The 17857-nt window shown below is 38.6% G+C and overlaps 1 protein-coding gene across 7 annotated transcripts in view; it reads left to right on the top strand.

Moving 5' to 3' along the window:
- Positions 1–17857, top strand: part of ripor3 (RIPOR family member 3) — an 88883-nt gene that overhangs the window by 58966 nt on the left and 12060 nt on the right. For all 7 annotated transcript variants that reach the window (XM_051948481.1, XM_051948485.1, XM_051948486.1 and 4 more), the window contains 12 exons: positions 2921–2984; positions 3065–3108; positions 3421–3546; positions 5933–6078; positions 11566–11692; positions 13681–13841; positions 14087–14299; positions 14436–14526; positions 15839–16093; positions 16961–17106; positions 17194–17359; positions 17668–17797. In XM_051948481.1, the coding sequence (XP_051804441.1) occupies positions 2921–2984; positions 3065–3108; positions 3421–3546; positions 5933–6078; positions 11566–11692; positions 13681–13841; positions 14087–14299; positions 14436–14526; positions 15839–16093; positions 16961–17106; positions 17194–17359; positions 17668–17797 (1669 nt within the window). The remainder of the gene's footprint in view (positions 1–2920; positions 2985–3064; positions 3109–3420; positions 3547–5932; positions 6079–11565; positions 11693–13680; positions 13842–14086; positions 14300–14435; positions 14527–15838; positions 16094–16960; positions 17107–17193; positions 17360–17667; positions 17798–17857) is intronic.

The following is a 17857-nucleotide window of genomic DNA, read 5'->3' as shown; positions in this document are numbered from 1 at the left end:
ATTTTTCTGATTCTGAGACACTTTCTGAAATCCTCACTTCTTTTCATTGGAGTGTTTTCACCGTTTCACTGCTTTTTAGTGAGTTTTAATTCTGTTTTCTGGTTTTTGTGTTTATGGAGGTCCGTAATGAACCAGAATAAGTCTTTAACAGAAAGGTCATCACCTCCAGCAATAGCTCAGACGTCTGTCTTCAGACCACACACACTTTATGTCTTCAACTCCATCACATGTTTCTGATGTTGTTGGACCCCAAAGTTCCCCTCAAAGGTCCCACCTGGAGTCACACAGTAAATCAAACATGGCAGCTGTGTTTATTAAATCAGTGTTTGGATGTGTTGTTCTGTTTTCTGCAGAAACCAGGCTCCTTGAAATGAGGAAATGGAGAATTTTTTAACCATTCTTATTTGGAATTTACTAAAAAAAATATAGTTATTTACAGATATTTCCTGTTTCACTAAATTAGAGATATTTAGTGAAATCACAGAATTTGTTTTTAATCTGACCTGGAAAACAGGCCAAAACTATAAATAATCTGCATTTTATCAAATGGTAATTTTAAAAAACTGCATTAAGTATTTAAAATTATAAACTATATTTTAGCTTTTCCCATAACCACCCCCCCCAAAAATTGAAAACTGTAAAAAAAAAAAAACATTCAAAATATGTTTTTATTTTTAATAAAATATGCTGTCCATTCTTTTACAATAGTTGACCTTGATTTTTTTTACAGTATTTAAATAAAAAAAACAATTATATATATATTATTTACTAATAGTATAAACTAATTTGAAATGAATTGTGTATATTAAATGTAGAAAAAAACAGTAAATACTTTGTTTAAATTTGTATAAATTCCCAGAAAAAAGCATTCATTTACATGTTGACTGTAAAACATAAATAATTTTCCAGATATGTTCCATTGTTTCAAAGAAAAAAAGAAAATTGGTGAACCACATTTTAGCTGTTATTTCATGGACTTTCCCGATTCTGTTAAATTACAGAAAAAAATGTTACCCTAATAAACAAGTCAAATCTCTGTGCTATTTGTTCTTTTTGACTGTAAAATATATTTTTAATGTATTTAAATCCAAAATATATATTATTGAACAGATATATGCACTAATTTGAAAGAAATTCAGTATATTAAGTTTTGAAAAACAGTAAATCCTTTATTGGTTTTGATCATTAGTATTCAATCTATTTTCATGTATTTGTTGCCAGATTTTCTTTTATTCCTTTTTTTTTAGGAACACAGTCAAACTCAAACTGAAGTCTCGTCCATATGTGGATTCTAAGAGATTTTACATGTAAAGATGTAAAAAAAAAAAAAAAAAAATGTAACAAACACTGCAAATTCAGAAATTCTATCTGTGGCCGCAGTGTGGCGACATGAAAATCAAGAGGAAAACTTCTCGTAACTTTCAGAAGCTAGTCAAAAATAAATGAGACAGTTTTATCGAAATGAGGGATTTATGGAGATTCAAATTTATTCACTGTAGAAGCTGAATTAATGTTGCACCGTTTTAGTTGTGTGGAGATTTTAATAGAAGGACTTTTCTTCTGATATATTTTTAGTTTTTTTTAATCTCAGCTCTGCTCTGTGTTTACACACAACATTAATAGATGTTACAGAATTGTCTGACACTCGTAAATCGTCCTCTTGGTTCTCAGTTTTGCTTTGTGCTGCTTCACTTCCTGCAGAAATCGGCCCACACAGTCAGCTGCTCCACACATGCTGCTGCATCTGCTGCTCTTTGTAGTAAAATCACTTTGTTTGCCAGGAATTAATCTCTTCAGAGAAGAAGAATAATCATTAATTTTACTTTTGAAGCTACGAACTGAACTGAACAAGAATAATTACTGTTTTGAGCTCCATTATGATTTGTTTGACTCCGTTTCCTGCTGTTTAGTCAAAATTCATATTTCTAGCGTTTCTTTATTTTTTTATTTAGACAAATAGTCTTCAGTTATCCCTCCTTCTACAATCCCAGCACAACTTAACAGAGGATGACTGTATTTTTGTATTTTAGACCTTTATAATCCCCAATTTTGCATTTAATATCAGTACGTGATCATAAAATAAACACTTCATATGTAGTTATAAGTCGACTGTAACTCCTCCTGTGGTTAAGTGAAGGCTGACAATATAATCAACACATTTACAGTAACATAAAATATGTCTTAAAAGGAAAATTGTAAACGTACATTAATATACACTTAAGAAACACATATTGTTTATTAAACATTTGGAGTATACAGTACAGAAACAAGTTAAATATTGGTTAAAATAAATAATTTCTTTAATTCTCTGAACCCCAAAAAACAGCCAGCAGCTTTGAAAGGCATGTTTTGTTTTTTAATTTGCTAGAATTACACCATTTATGAGAGCTAGAGAATGTCAAAATTAAAGAACTGTGAGGTTTTTCCAACTTTCCATTGGTCCTTTAATCATGATGTGAAGCACGGTGGTGGTATCATCATGATGTGAAGCATGGTGGTGGTATCATCATGATGTGAAGCACGGTGGTGGCAGCATCATGATGTGAAGCATGGTGGTGGCAGCATCATGATGTGAAGCATGGTGGTGGCAGCATCATGATGTGAAGCATGGTGGTGGCAGCATCATGATGTGAAGCATAATTTGTTGTTAAAATATGAATCTAAACAGAAGCTAATAACTACAGCCGTCACATAAATATAGCAGTGTGAGAAAAGATAGGATTTTCTTGTACTTCGGTGCCGTATTTTTCTTTAGGGGCCTTTAGTAAAACTGATATTTGCAGTAGGAACTGAATTTCTGGATGTTGTGGCATCAAAATTCTGGCTAAATCCTTGGATTTCACTTTATATAGAAAATAGGAACTGTTCTCTCATTTTGTTTTGTTTTTTAACTCAGTTCGTTCTTCTCTCCTCCCTGCAGGACATGTCGGCGATGGAAGGAGAGCTAGAAATCCTCCTCGGAGAGCTGCACATCAAAATGAAAGGTCTGAACATTCCCCAAGCAGCTAGCAGGTTTCTCACTGACATGCCATCTTCTAATGTCTGACATGTGTTTTCACTCCAGGTCTGATCGGCTTCGCTCGGCTCTGCCCCGGAGACCAGTATGAGGTGAACTTCTCCATTTGAACACAAAAAAATTCTGGGTTGGACTCTGTTCCCATGAGATTTAACTAAAGAAGAAGATTGGTCGACATGAAAATAACTTTGCAGATGCAGTTTAAAGCTAATACCACAATAAAAATACAGTATTGAATAAGATTACAAACAGTGCTGTGGTTTTTGCAGCTTTTTAATTCTAAATCTTACATTCTTTTGTAAAACTGACCCTTTAGCCTTCATCATTCGGTCATTTTCTTCCACCATAAAGAAAATGACTGAGACTGATGATGTCATGCCTCTGTGATGATGTCACACAATCAGGTGTTGGTGCGTTTGGGTCGCCAGCGATGGAGGATCAAAGGGAGGATCGAGTCGGACGACACTCAGTCGTGGGACGAAGAGGAGATGGTCTTCCTCCCTCACATACACCACAACTTTGACATCAAGGTGATAGAACAAACTGACACATAAACACACTCATGTACGCACACAAACACGCACCTTAACACGTGCATGTTTTACACACACACACACACACACCTCTGTCAATGGGCACTTTAGTAAAATCTAGAATACTTGTGATACCTCCCTCTCTGCTGTTTTGGGTACATTTACTCAAGCATTGTCCTGAATTACAGTTCTGAGGTATTCATACTTTACTGAGGTATTTCTTTGTTGTGCTACTTTGTACTAAAGCTGCAACATTATTCCATGAATCAAATGTAGAACTAGAAAAGCACTCAGAGTGTGCAGACCTCCGCCAAGGATAGAGAGGAAAACAGGAAACCCATGCAGTAAAAGATCATGAGCTGGAATTGAACCTGTATCTCTGACACAGTTCTGTTTACAAATCACCTTCTTAACCAGTTGAGCTATCTGGACACCTTGCTCCAATTTGTTGGACGACATACAAACCTATGATGCTTTTGTCATATTTTGGACCACATACTAAAATATACTAAAAAATTCAAAGTGATCCAGAATCCAGGATCCTTTCCGGATTGCCACCAAAATTAAATCAGGTCTTCCTCTTACCATAGTCTACATCCATTTAAAATTTCATGTGAATCTGCCAAGGCATTTTTGAGTGATCTTGCTAACAGACAGACAGACAGACAGACAAACGCCGGGTGTCACAGAACCTCCTTGGCGGAGGTAATAAGTAGTTGTAATACAGCTGGAACCAGCTGCTCACAGTTAGTGAAATAAAGCTAATCTGAGGTCAGTGAATGTGTATCGGTGATTGTATAAAGACTCTTGTATCAGTAATCCTGGACAGAACTACACCATGAAGACTAAAGAATGCTCCAAGAAACTCTGAGGAAAAACTTATTGAAAAGCAGACATCAGGAGAAACTTTGAGAAATCCAAGTCACTTAGATTTCAGTTAAATCTCTCACTAGGAAATAGAAGGAATTTGGCACGAGTAAATCTGTTTAAAGCAGGTCGTCCTCAAAACTGAGTGACCGAGCAAGAAAGAGAATAGTGAGGGAGGCCACCAAGACACCTACGACTCCTCTGAAGGAGTTACAAGATTCAGCAGCTGAGATGGGAGAAACAGTTCAGACAATGACTGTTGTCTGTTCTTCACCAGTCAAAGCTTTATGGGAGACAAAGTGAAAGACTCTATTGGAAAAAATTCAATGAGGCTTCACCAGAAGGCATGTGAAGCATGGTGGTGGTATCATTATGGTGTGAAGCATGGTGGTGTCAGCATCATGATGTGAAGCATGGTGGTGGCAGCATCATGATGTGAAGCATGGTGGTGGCAGCATCATGATGTAAAGCATGGTGGTGGTATCATTATGGTGTGAAGCATGGTGGTGACATCATCATGACGTGAAGCACGGTGGTGACATCATCATGACGTGAAGCACGGTGGTGACAGCATCATGATGTGAAGCACGGTGGTGGCAGCATCATGATGTGAAGCACGGTGGTGGCACTATCATGATGTAAAGCATGGTGGTGGTATCATTATGGTGTGAAGCATGGTGGTGGCAGCATCATGATGTGAAGCATGGTGGTGGTATCATCATGATGTAAAGCATGGTGATGGTATCATCATGATGTGCAGCATGGTGGTGACAGCATCATGATGTGAAGCATGGTGGTGGTATCATCATGATATGAAGCATGGTGGTGGTATCATCATGATGTAAAGCATGGTGATGGTATCATCATGATGTAAAGCATGGTGGTGGCAGCATCATGATGTGAAGCACGGTGGTGGCAGCATCATGATATGAAGCACGGTGGTGGCAGCATCATCATGTGAAGCATGGTGGTGGTATCATCATGACGTGAAGCACGGTGGTGGCAGCATCATGATGTGAAGCACGATGGTGGCAGCATCATGATATGAAGCACGGTGGTGGCAGCATCATGATATGAAGCACGGTGGTGGCAGCATCATCATGTGAAGCATGGTGGTGGTATCATGATGTGAAGCATAGTGGTGGTATCATCATGATGTGAAGCATGGTGGGGGCAGCATCATGATGTGAAGCATGGTGGTGGTATCATCATGATGTGAAGCATGGTGGTGGCAGCATCATGATGTGAAGCATGGTGGTGGCAGCATCATCACTTAGAAGATGATGTTTTAATTAATTTACTTTACTTGGTAGGAATCGGTTTTCAGTTTGAATAAAAGAATCTTTTTTCTAAGTTCTTGTCAGCAAAAGTCTAAATTATATTGCCAATGATTAAATGTTAACAATTTAGAAAAGAGCGAAACCTTCACGGGAGAAGAATGTTTTTTATAATATTTATCCCCGTTCTATGTGGTTTACATGTGTCTGTTTCTAACCTGCTGTATCCCGTCTCCCAGGTGACGGAGGCGAAGGGTTTGAGTTGGCTGCTGGTCGGCATGGTGACGTGTGCGAGCGCTGACTTCTTCGTGGCGAGGCCTCAGCTGATGCTGGTGGACATCACTGAGCTGGGAACCATCAAACTGCAGCTGGAGGTCACCTGGAAGTACGAAAACACAAATACGCCTCAAACACACAAAACAAATGACATAGAACAGAACACTGCCGTTAAACTAACTGATGATGTGGTGAAGGATGGAACGACGTGAAGTCTAGGAGGAAAAGAATCTGTAGAAAATAACAATGAAAGAAAAATTACAAAGTGGCGAAATACTGTTACATTCACAAGCAGTGAATATATCGAAAATACCAACATAAGCATATTTTCAGTTAAAAATGGTAAAATAGTGTAACTTGACCACTGGTAAAAAAATTTTTTTAGTGCTTTCATTTTATTTTAATTTTCAGATTTTTTTTACAGTCAGCGTGTATATATTTAATTTTTCTGTGATTTTGCCAGATATTATACATATATATATTTACTTCATTAAATATAGTAAAAATAACAGATTGAATGCATTGCAACCTTGTTAAAAAATTACCATTTACATAGCTTATGTGTAATTTTAGTATATATAAACTATAATTTAACAAAACACGGAAAATCCATAAAATATTTAAATTTCTTATAAAACAAATGATTAAAAATCTGCTTTCATAGTGCACAAACAGTAAGTACAAGAAAAACTTGGAATACTTCAATGTTCAGAAACTATAACCGCAACGCCAAATAGCTGTAAAATAATATTCTTTTCTCATTTAAACAGAGTAAAAATAATCTAGAACTGATTACTATTTGTAAGAATGGACATTATTCACAGTTTTTTTCTTTTACATCTGCACAAATACTTTTATCCTGTGATTTTACAAAATACTATATTTTAGCAAAATAGGAGAAATCTGAAAAATGTAATGTTAAAAATTATTAGCAAAACTTTTTAAACAATTTATTTAACTGCAAATACCTGTAAAATAATTGTTTTTTGTACAGAATTAAATGCAATAAGAGTATCATAATTTTACAGTCAAATATTGTAAAAGAAATTAGTATTTGTAAAAATATAGATTTTTAGTGTGGACGTTATGTTCAGTTTTGGCCATTTTATTTTACAGTAACTGTGGAAATTAATGCTTATTTCTTTTTTTACTAGTTATAACCTGTAATTAAACAAATCTGGGAAAATCAGAAAAATTACAATAAATCATTCAAAAATTATATTTAAATGTGAAATTATAAGGTATTTATATGGTGATACATGATAAAAGAATTACTTTTTTGTAAAAATGCTGATTTTTGATTTGGATGTTATTAAAGGTTTGGGCATTTCTTAAAGTCAACATGTAAATTAGTCCTGTGGTGGTGAAGGACAGAGTGATTAAAGGCTTTTTGTCTGTAGGGAAGAGTTAAATCCCCTCGACACAAAGGAAACTAAGAATAATTGGATGATTCGATGAGGGAATAGGTGCGGACAGCTGTGTCAGGAAATCGAATCTGTCGTGTAAAACACGTGAAAGTGTTGCCTGAACTTTGGTCTTGACCTCAGATAGTGAAGTGTGCTGCCTTTTTTTCTCTGTTTGTATGAAATTACATGAATCTCACGAAGGACAAATGCAGTTGTTGCACAGAGAAACTTCCTCTGCTTCCACAAAAAGATAGAAATGAGAGACAACAGCGAACAATTACTGCTGGAAAACCCAACATCTGCTGGTTTCTCTCGTCTCTCCCACTCTCTTATTGTAATCTTCAAAGAGCTTCCCTGTAAAACGGCGACTTTAAGCTGTAAAACACGACCAAGCATCAGCACAGATTCTGTTGTTTTCTTCGTTCTCCGCTGCACCTCTAACCTGAGCCAGCTGTTAGCGAGCAGCTGCCTGAATTCAGGGTGAACATTGCACAGTAAACGTCCTCTGCACCGTGACGGATCACATTTCAGGCTTCAGGTGGACGACGGTTCAGAGATTCTCCCCAGAGAGACAAAAAAAAACCATGAAGCTGCCAGAATCACACTCAAAAAGCACAAAAAAAAGACTCCTGCAGCCGTGAAAACACACAAAACACACAAAATATACCAAGTCACATGTTACTGTTTTCACTGGTCTACAAGCAAAATGCTTCCAGAGTAAAAGTAGCCGAACTTGAGCTACGTTCAGTTACTAAAAATGAAAAAAATCAGTCAAAAGTTATGGTTGGCTCAAGTTAGCAAGATAGAGTAATAAGTCAAATACTGAAACTCTATACGTAGTAATGAGAGAGCAAATATTAATTGAAAGGATATGTGTGTGTCTGAGCTACAAGTTGTGACTCAAAACATTTCTGCAAAGCAGAACATATTCATCTGTGCTAGTGTTTTCATAGAAGATGCTTTCTTTGACACATTGTACACTCTGTTACATTTCATAAGTCATGAGGAGCATCGATCTAAATCCGATGTAGCAGATTTTGTCAGTGTGTGATGCTTTTTTCAAAGTGTCTCATATTTTTTACCAGAGATGCCTCGAAACTGTGTGAACAACACAATTAACTTCAGTTATAGAGTTTTTTCTTGCCCCTGTCGCCTTAGGGCTGCTCAGGGGGTTCAGGCATATGGGTTCTGCAAAGCGTATTGAGACTTGGATTTTGAGAAATTTGGCCTGTAATCGGCACTAAATTGAATTGAAATTGAATCATATTTGAGGTGAGGTTACCCTTTGCATCACAAAAGCGCAGTATAACTGCTGTTGTGAAAAAGGCATGTTATTTTTGTTTTGGGGCTGCACAGTGGAACAGTGGTTAGCACTTTCGCCTTGCAGCCTTCCCGGGATCTTTCTGCATGGAGTTTGCTTGTTCTCTCTGTTGGGGTTTTCTCCAGGTACTGCAGCTTCCTCCTGCAGTCCAACAACATCCATCCATCCATCATCTACACACCACTTAATCCTCATTAGGGTCACAGGGGGGCTGGAGTCTATTCCAGCTGACTTAGGGTGAAGACAGGGGACGCCTGGACAGAATAATCAGTTAACCTCAGCATGTTTTTGGACTGTGGGAGGAATACTCAGAGAAAACCTACACATGCACAGAGAGAACATGCAAACTCCATGCAGAAAGATCCCGGGAAGGACGGACCATCAACCGGGATCTTCTAGCTGTAAAAGTGAAAGTGCTAACTACCACGCCACTGTGCAGCCCTTCCAAAAACAGTCCAAAATCTGAAGTTAATTGATCATTCAAAACTGCCCGTAGGTGTGAATGTGCGTGTGATTGTTTGTCTCTATATGTAGCCCTGTGACAGACTGGTGACTTGTCAGGGTGTCCTCTGCCTTCACTCTAATTCAGCTGGGATAGACTCCAGCCCCTCATGACCCTAATGAAGATTAAGCGGCTGTAGATAATGGATGGATCTTTATTTTGGATGTAGTATAGGGCATCAGGACAAGAGTTGGGCCCCATATTATTGTTGTAACACATGTGCAAGTAATCTTCGTCAGTGGCTCCATAAAAAAAAAAAAAGAAAACCTATGCTTTCTGCAGTTCCAATGATTTGGCGAGAACCAACAGTGATTTCTATTTTTGTATGGTTCCCCCAGCTGCAAAAGGAATATCAAGACAGTCAAAACAGACTGTGCAGTGTCCAAATATTCCATCAGCTCTGCACCCTGTACCTCATGGAGCAGAACTACCAGATCCTGATCCTTCAGAATCCTTCTCACTAGACTCAGATGAGGACCAGGATACTACTCCTGCTGTAGCATCAACATCAGCTGACCCAGACTTTAGGCCACCATACCCCTGTATGGTGGAAAAAAAACAGGAAAAAAAAGTACTGGTAAAAAACACTTTAGAGCATTTAAAAGAAGAGGTTGGAACAATAATTTCAATTACATCAGAAGACAACCAAGTGTAAAATATTTTGCACATCTGTAACAACACCCTTCTCCTCTGCTGAAACACATCTCATATCACAGGATGAACTAAATGATCTGGTCAGGGATTTGGAACTCCCCAGGAGAAAAGTTAGGATGATCCTGATGCCCTGTACAAGTACCAAGCCAAAAAGCGTCATGTCCATTCTGAATAACTGTTGTTTCAAGTGATGTTTTAGGTGATGTTTCAGTTTGTATTTCACAAATACATTTAGTTACAATAAGTCACAACTTCTTAAACTTCAGTGTACCGCCGGCGGTACACCTACTAATTTGCATAGGAATTTGAAGAATGTCCGAAGGCTCCAAACGCGATTATACAAACACTATACGCCGATGGAAAGCTTAGATTCTCATGAATCCGCTGGTATAAACCACTTTCAGATGTGATTACCACAGCGGGTGAGAAAAACACATTTGTCCGACAAAAACGAATATTCATCCATCCGTTCTCTATACACGGCTTCAACGCACACAGCGCGACTCACATTTCCGGGTTCATTATTACACACAGATGAAAATATTCCACAAAAAACGGCCATAATCCAACCTTTTATATCCAGACGACACAAGCCAGTAAAATATTTTGTCCAAAACATGTCTTGAAGTCGGTATAAAATCCACGAATAGGTCATTTTCAAGGAAATGCACCTCGCAATGTGCGTCCAATATTCCCTGTATTTTTCGTCATTTTTTTATTTAGAAATAGAATATTAGCGATTTTTTTGTACTGAAAATGGCTGGAATTGACTGCAGCTTAAAGGGTTAGTCCTTGCCAGGGACCTGAATTAGCACCTGAACACTTCAGATATAAGTATTCTTTCAAACGTTAGATTTATGTACATAGTAAAACTTTGTCATTAAATATCTTGGAAACATTAGCCAATCATCACTTTTATCATTTGCTTTCTGCTTCATCATATCAAAGTATGTAAGATTTTGCCAATTTTTTTCGAAAGCAAACCATTTCCAAAAGTTTGTAAACCAGTGTTTGCATCAGTTTTTCTGCTGCATATAAAATCCATCCATCCATCCATCCTCTATACACCGCTTTATCCTCATTAGGGTCGCGAGGGGTGCTGGAGCCTATCCCAGCTGACTCGGGCGAAGGCAGGGGACACCCAGGACAGGTCGCCAGTCTGTCACAGGGCTGCATATAAAATTCTGTGAGAAAATTGGTTGAGGAAACACAAAAACACAGCTAAAGGCGGCTAAAAAAAGATGATGCTTTGTTGCCAGATAGCTCAAACTGATGTAAAGCTGCATGGTATAAATAGTTTGCATGATCTAAAAACCTCCTACTCAAAAAGTCACGACTCCCTAACAACCAAAATGTCACCTTAATTAGAAAAAAGACATTCCAATTTACCCACTGATCATTAATCTGTGTAAAGACAAGTTCAGAGGTCGATGGAATTACATCAACGTATTCCACAAAAGCACAAAATCCATCAGTTTGCAGAGTCCATGCACCAATTCCTGCTTTCTCACAAAGCTAAAGGCTAAATGAGGAAAGGAAAAAGGAATTTTCCTTGTCTGGAAAAGCATAAAACCTTATAAAAGTCTGGAAATTTGCTCAGTAGACCGGTAGTTAATAGCCAAGAAAACCTGGTTAAATGGATGAAGTAGTGCTCTGTGTATTTGTGCGTGTATATGTATGTGTTTAGCATGTATTTTGTGTCATTTCCTTTAGTCCATTCGACAGCTCTGAGAAGATGAGGCCGCTGTCCGTCAGCAAACAGTCGGTGTCGAGCAGAAAGAATTCAGTTTACAGCTGGACAGCGCCGAGTACTCCGTCCTTCACAGAGAAGTACTTCATAGTGAGTACATGAACGATCCTCATTCACACTGTAAAAACATCTGTACAGCACTCGTTGTGTTCGTAGTTTTCTTAGTTTACTGCTTTTCGAAGTGTTTTAATTTGTTCTGAATCATCAGAAAGAAAATCCTGGCAAGAAAAAAAAAAACACTGTGACAAAACGGTGAAATATTGTAACACTCAGAAACTGTAGAAAAAAAGAAAATAATGATTTAAACACTGAAAAATAGTGTAAACGTGTAAATTAATATTTTTTCTATGATTCTCAAAATACCAACTGCAATTTAACAAAACGGGGAACATCTGTAAAACAAACAAAAATGCAAAAAAACAACCCCGAAAATAACAGCAAATATCTGATACAGCTTTTTGATGCGGAAAGTATTTACTGTTTAACAAAAAAAATCATTTTTCATTCCTTAATATGCAAAATTTTCTCACAGTGACTGCAAATATAGGTAAAATAATGAATTTTTTTGCTCATTTAAATACAGTAAAGACTTTTTTTTTTAAAAAAGGAAAAGAAAAAATACAGACTTTTTTTTAAAGATTGCTACTGATGTAAACTTCTTTTTTGTAACTTTACAAGGTAGTATCTGAAATGTAACAAAACTGGAAAAATCAGCTTTTTGTTTGTTTGGTTGTTTGATTTTACTATTTTCAGTCCTTAACATACAACAATTTTTGTTAAAGACCGCGAATACCTATAAGATGAAGATTTTTGTTGTTGTTGTGTTGCTGGTTTAAATATAGTGAAAAAAACATCATAGCTTTCCAGTCAAACGTTGTAGAAAAACTAATTACTATTTGTAAAAATATAGATTTTTTTTAAGTGGATGTTATTCACAGTTGTTGGCCTGTTTCTTTTACAGTCAACAACAATTAACAGTAAATGACTTCAAAAATGACTCGCGCATAGTAATAGCATACTTGTAGAGGCCTCATACGGTGTCCAGGAACATATGTACTGACTAAAACTGGTGGGAAAACTCTAGAGTTCAAGATCCACACTGAAACTGTGGCAGCTGACAAGAAGCAGAGGAGGGAAGTTGTTACAGATCTGATGGTCTCAGCTGACAGTAAGACCAGGAAGTAAGAGCAAAGGAGATCAAGAAGTTCCAGGAACACCTGGAACAGATGTGGAAGGTGAAGGACACAGTGGTCCCAGTGGGGATAGAAGTATTGAAGACTGTGACCTTAAACTGGCAACAGATTCCAGGTACAACATCTAAGGTTTCTATCTGGATACTGAACAGAACTGTAATATGATGCACATGTACTAGTAACAGACTGGATCTACTTTTTATATGTACATTTTTTTGTTTTTAGACGTTCTAGACCAAATCACACATCTTGGCATCACCTCTGGTCAGTTATTTTGGGCTGGCCTGGTCCCTTTCAAAATAAAAGCAGAGAGAGACATAATTGTATTTTTAATGAACAGTGGGACCTACAAACGGAATTGCACATCATATTTAAATAAAAAACATTTCAAAAGCTCGGTAGATTTGCAGCAAAATAAGGTCTAAAAAAAGCAGTTTACCTCCCGGATTACACTTCTACGACTAGTGCACTCAGCTTCATGACACCATAGGACTGGCTGGATTTTTCCCAGTTAGCGGTAGCATCATGGTGTGAAGCATGGTGGCGGTAGCATCATGGTGTGAAACAGTTCAGCAGATGATTGGCTGTTTCAAAGACGGGGCGGGACATATGTCGTACAACCGACATCTTTGGTATTGGAGGATTCTTCCACAGATTTCCATTCTGCATTCTTCTGTTTTGATGTTTCTGGTTTTATTTCTTGGGTCATGTGTGTGAAACTGCAAGTTTCATGTTCAAATCGTGGGAATCAATCATATTTATCTTGATTGTAATGTTATGTCATTTTATTCAAAATCCAAATGCTTTATTGGTTTTACATCAAGACTTTGTCTAAAACACTGTCAGTTAAAACCTCTAAAGTTTGCTATGTTCATTTCTCTTCAGTCGATGGTTCGAGAGTTACAGGTTCAGGAAGGTTCGCTGCCGTCTCTGGTGTCTAAAAGTCGCCACAACAGAGGAGGAGTTTCTCTGCTCAGCTACCTGTCCAACCCATCACACACCTCCATCGCTTCCAGCAACAGCCCTCAGAGCCCGAACACACCGAAGTAAGTAACAAAGGTTATATACAGCAGAGCTACAGGGACGGTAGTCTTTAGTTACTGGTTTAATTTAACTTTTTTTTATTGTAAAGCACTTTGTAGATGTGTTGTCAAAAGGTGCTATATGCATATTATTATTATTGTTATTATTCAACAGTAGAGCCATTTGCTGTACTACTTTTTTGTTCATATCTTAACATCTCGCTCAAGTTTCCTGTAGTCTTTTCCAGACTAAATTCTTTCCTCCACAGTCTGACCAGGGCTCACAGCTACCCATCCAGCCCCAGTCAAGGCACCAGTTTTGGGGGAAGTCAAACTCAGCTGTCCCTGGGAGAGGAAGAATCTGTAGAGGAGCAGGAGGAGAGGAAGAGGATGGAGGAGAGGGAGGAGGAAGAAGAGTGGGGAGGTGAGACGCCTTCTTCACCAGAGGAGAGTAAAACTGGATCCCTGCAGGCCTTACAGAGGTGAGGGTCCACTCAGGAGTATTCAATGTTTGTTTTGTTTTGCAGTTTTAATGCTTTCAGAGAACAAAGCATGAAAAAACTAAAATGTTTCTGAGCTGTTTATGAGCTAAGAGCCATATCTTTGTGCCTCGATCAGATCCAGCACTCCAGACATCCTCAGAAAGAACACAGAACCAGAACCTGAGAGGCAAAGTGGAGTTCTGGGTCAGGACTCTGTCAGTGTGCAGGTAAGAAGCCCTGAAGGCATCACAAACATTAAAGTTCACCTCAAAACTGTACTGAAATTCTATCAAATCTTATCAAACAAAAGGTTCAGAGGCTAAAACCCTGATTACAGCTGCACCCATGTAGTTTTCTCAGTTTACAAATAATAATCTGTTTTTTCATCAAATACCAAAAATGAAACCACAAGAAAACTGGCCCAATTTCAATTTTAATTATGTCCATTAATACTGCAAATCAAATGTAATAAAGTGGACTGTCCCTTGGAGGTTTTCCCTGTTTAGTTTCTTTTTAAATATAGAATCACAGTCCCATTAATTTGGATTTTTTGACAAGAATTTACAAAAAAGATAAATTAGTCCAAGACCAAAATTGAGCTTTTTGTCCATCAGACTAAACACTATAACATGCATGTTTGATGGACACCAAAGACTGCAAGCATGGTGGTGGTATCATCATGATGTGAAGCACGGTGGTGGTATCATCATGGTGTGAAGCACGGTGGTGGTATCATCATGGTGTGAAGCACGGTGGTGGTATCATCATGGTGTGAAGCACGGTGGTGGCAGCATCATGATGTGAAGCACGGTGGTGGCAGCATCATGATGTGAAGCACGGTGGTGGCAGCATCATGATGTGAAGCACGGTGGTGGCAGCATCATGATGTGAAGCACGGTGGTGGCAGCATCATGATGTGAAGCACGGTGGTGGTATCATCATGATGTGAAGCACGGTGGTGGTATCATCATGATGTGAAGCATGGTGGTGGTATCATCATGATGTGAAGCACGGTGGTGGCAGCATCATGATGTGAAGCACGGTGGTGGTATCATCATGGTGTGAAGCACGGTGGTGGTATCATCATGGTGTGAAGCACGGTGGTGGTATCATCATGGTGTGAAGCACGGTGGTGGCAGCATCATGATGTGAAGCACGGTGGTGGCAGCATCATGATGTGAAGCACGGTGGTGGCATCATCATGATGTGAAGCACGGTGGTGGCAGCATCATGATGTGAAGCACGGTGGTGGTATCATCATGATGTGAAGCACGGTGGTGGTATCATCATGATGTGAAGCACGGTGGTGGCAGCATCATGATGTGAAGCACGGTGGTGGCAGCATCATGATGTGAAGCACGGTGGCGGTATCATCATGATGTGAAGCATGACGGTGGTATCATCATGGTGGGGGGATGTTTCTTTGCAGCAGGTAGAGGTCAAGATGAATGCAGCAAAGTACAGAGAAATCATGGAGGGTTATGACAAAATGACTGGAGGTCAGAAGGTTAATCTGCGTCTTTCCCACATTTGTTCCAGGACTCTCCAGACTCTCAGACATATTCTGACTCAGTTCCACCCTCTCAGCCTCCAGCTGGATCTCTGTCTTCACCCCTTCCAGCTGCTTCGACTCCAGGGAAGCCGGTGGTCAGTGGAGCCCAGCGGAGAGCTCAGGCCATCAGGCTGGGAGCTCTGGTAACAGAGCTGGAGAAAAGCCTGCAGGACCAGAGCTCCTCTGACAAGGAGATGAGAGCTTTGGACCACCAGGTCCTACATCTGGCCACCATACTGAAGGTATGTGTGGAGTTATGTACTGTAAAGAAAAAAGAAACAAAAATCTGTGAAAAGCAGGCAGCAACAGTGGAATACTGCTAAAAAAAAACCTGTGAAAATAACAGCAAATATCTGTACAATAATGATTTTCTTAGATGATTTAAATTCATTAAAACTGCACTGTTTTTTGTGTGTTTTTGTAATGTTTGTATTATTAGTCAATGTGTAAATTAATACTAATTTATGTGATTTTACTGATTAATATTTATAATTTCATAATGCTGGGAAAAATTTGGGAAATGACCACTCAAAACTATTTACAATTTTTCACTGCTTAATAAATCTATTTTTTAAATAACATATTTACACAATATTGTTTTTTTCGGATTGAAATCCAGTACTTTTTTGCTTATTTGTTTTGTTATTAACAATAAACATGTACATTAATACTTTTCTACAATTTTACCAGACATGATTTAACAACACTGGGAAAATATGGACAGTAGACAGTTTTTTTTTAAATTACTGTTAAAACTTACCTGTGATTTTTTCCAATTGTGTGCCATTGTCAACACTTAATATATTTACGTTTTTGTTTCCAAATAACAGAAATTATGTGTACAGAAGTTATATTTTTTATTGATTAAAATGCATAAACTAATAGCGATATTATATGGTCGAATGTTGTAAAAGAACTACTTAATATTCTGGACCTTATTAACAGTTTTGGGCTCGTTTTTCACAGTTATGTAAATTATTACTTTTTTCTGTAAGCGTATTAGTTAATCTGTAATTTAACGCCAAAGTGTTCAAAACACTACAATTAAAAACGATCATTTTATACATGTACACACAGTGAGTGATCTTCTAGTGTTTTTGCTCTTCCAGAATGACCTCTCCATGCTAAAGAGCTCCTCATCAGAGGAGACTTTGGCTGTGGAGGAAGTCCTCGGCAGCTTCGACTTCCTGTCACATGACTTCAACGCTGATGATGACACTTCCTGTCTGGGCAGCCTGAGACTAAAAGACAGCGGGTGAGAGACAGACAGATGGACAGAAACAGTTCACGGTGTGTTGAAATGCTGTAAAATAACTTTTCTCTTTTTATTTTCCTCCGTCAGCATCAGTTCGTTCCAGCAGAGCACTCTGAGGAGCCTCGGCCTCCTCTCTCAGGACAGCCAATCAGCTTCTGAGGAAGACCTCGTCATTGCCCCGCTGACTTCTGGGAACTGGGGTCTCGACCAGGCTCTGGAGACTCACCTGGACATCTGCTGCATCCTGCTGCAGGTACAAGATGGTCACAAGATGTTTGTCCACATCAGGTGTTTCTTTGTTCCTCATGTTCAGCATTTCATTCTGATCATGATTTTTTATAGAAAATACATCAAACTTTTTTTCTTTCTTGTACCTGCTCATTTTTAACAGGGGTTATTCAATTTCAAATCGCCATGACCAATGCCTGATTTCCAGTTTCTGTGTTGTCATTGTAAAAAAAAAAAATGCAGTAATTAGGAGGCTATTAGGAAACTGTTTGTGCCCCTTTTTAGTCTCAAACCTCCAGTTTGTTCTACTGAATCAAACTAATGTCTCCTCAGATGATGAGGACAACTGACTTCGCCCCGTCCAGGAGGGAGCTGCTGCAGGAAATGTCTCTGCAGGCTGAAGTCCTGGACAGAGTGAGCTGCCTGTTGCTGGAGAAGACGGACAGCATCACCGCTAGAGACAGTCAGTGGAAAACCTGTTCACACACAAGATATGACGCTTGAATCAATGCGTCAAATAAAT

The sequence above is a fragment of the Acanthochromis polyacanthus genome, chromosome 5 (genome assembly GCF_021347895.1).
Source record: "Acanthochromis polyacanthus isolate Apoly-LR-REF ecotype Palm Island chromosome 5, KAUST_Apoly_ChrSc, whole genome shotgun sequence".
Taxonomy (NCBI): domain Eukaryota; kingdom Metazoa; phylum Chordata; class Actinopteri; family Pomacentridae; genus Acanthochromis; species Acanthochromis polyacanthus.
This window is presented reverse-complemented; position numbering and strand designations above follow the sequence as displayed.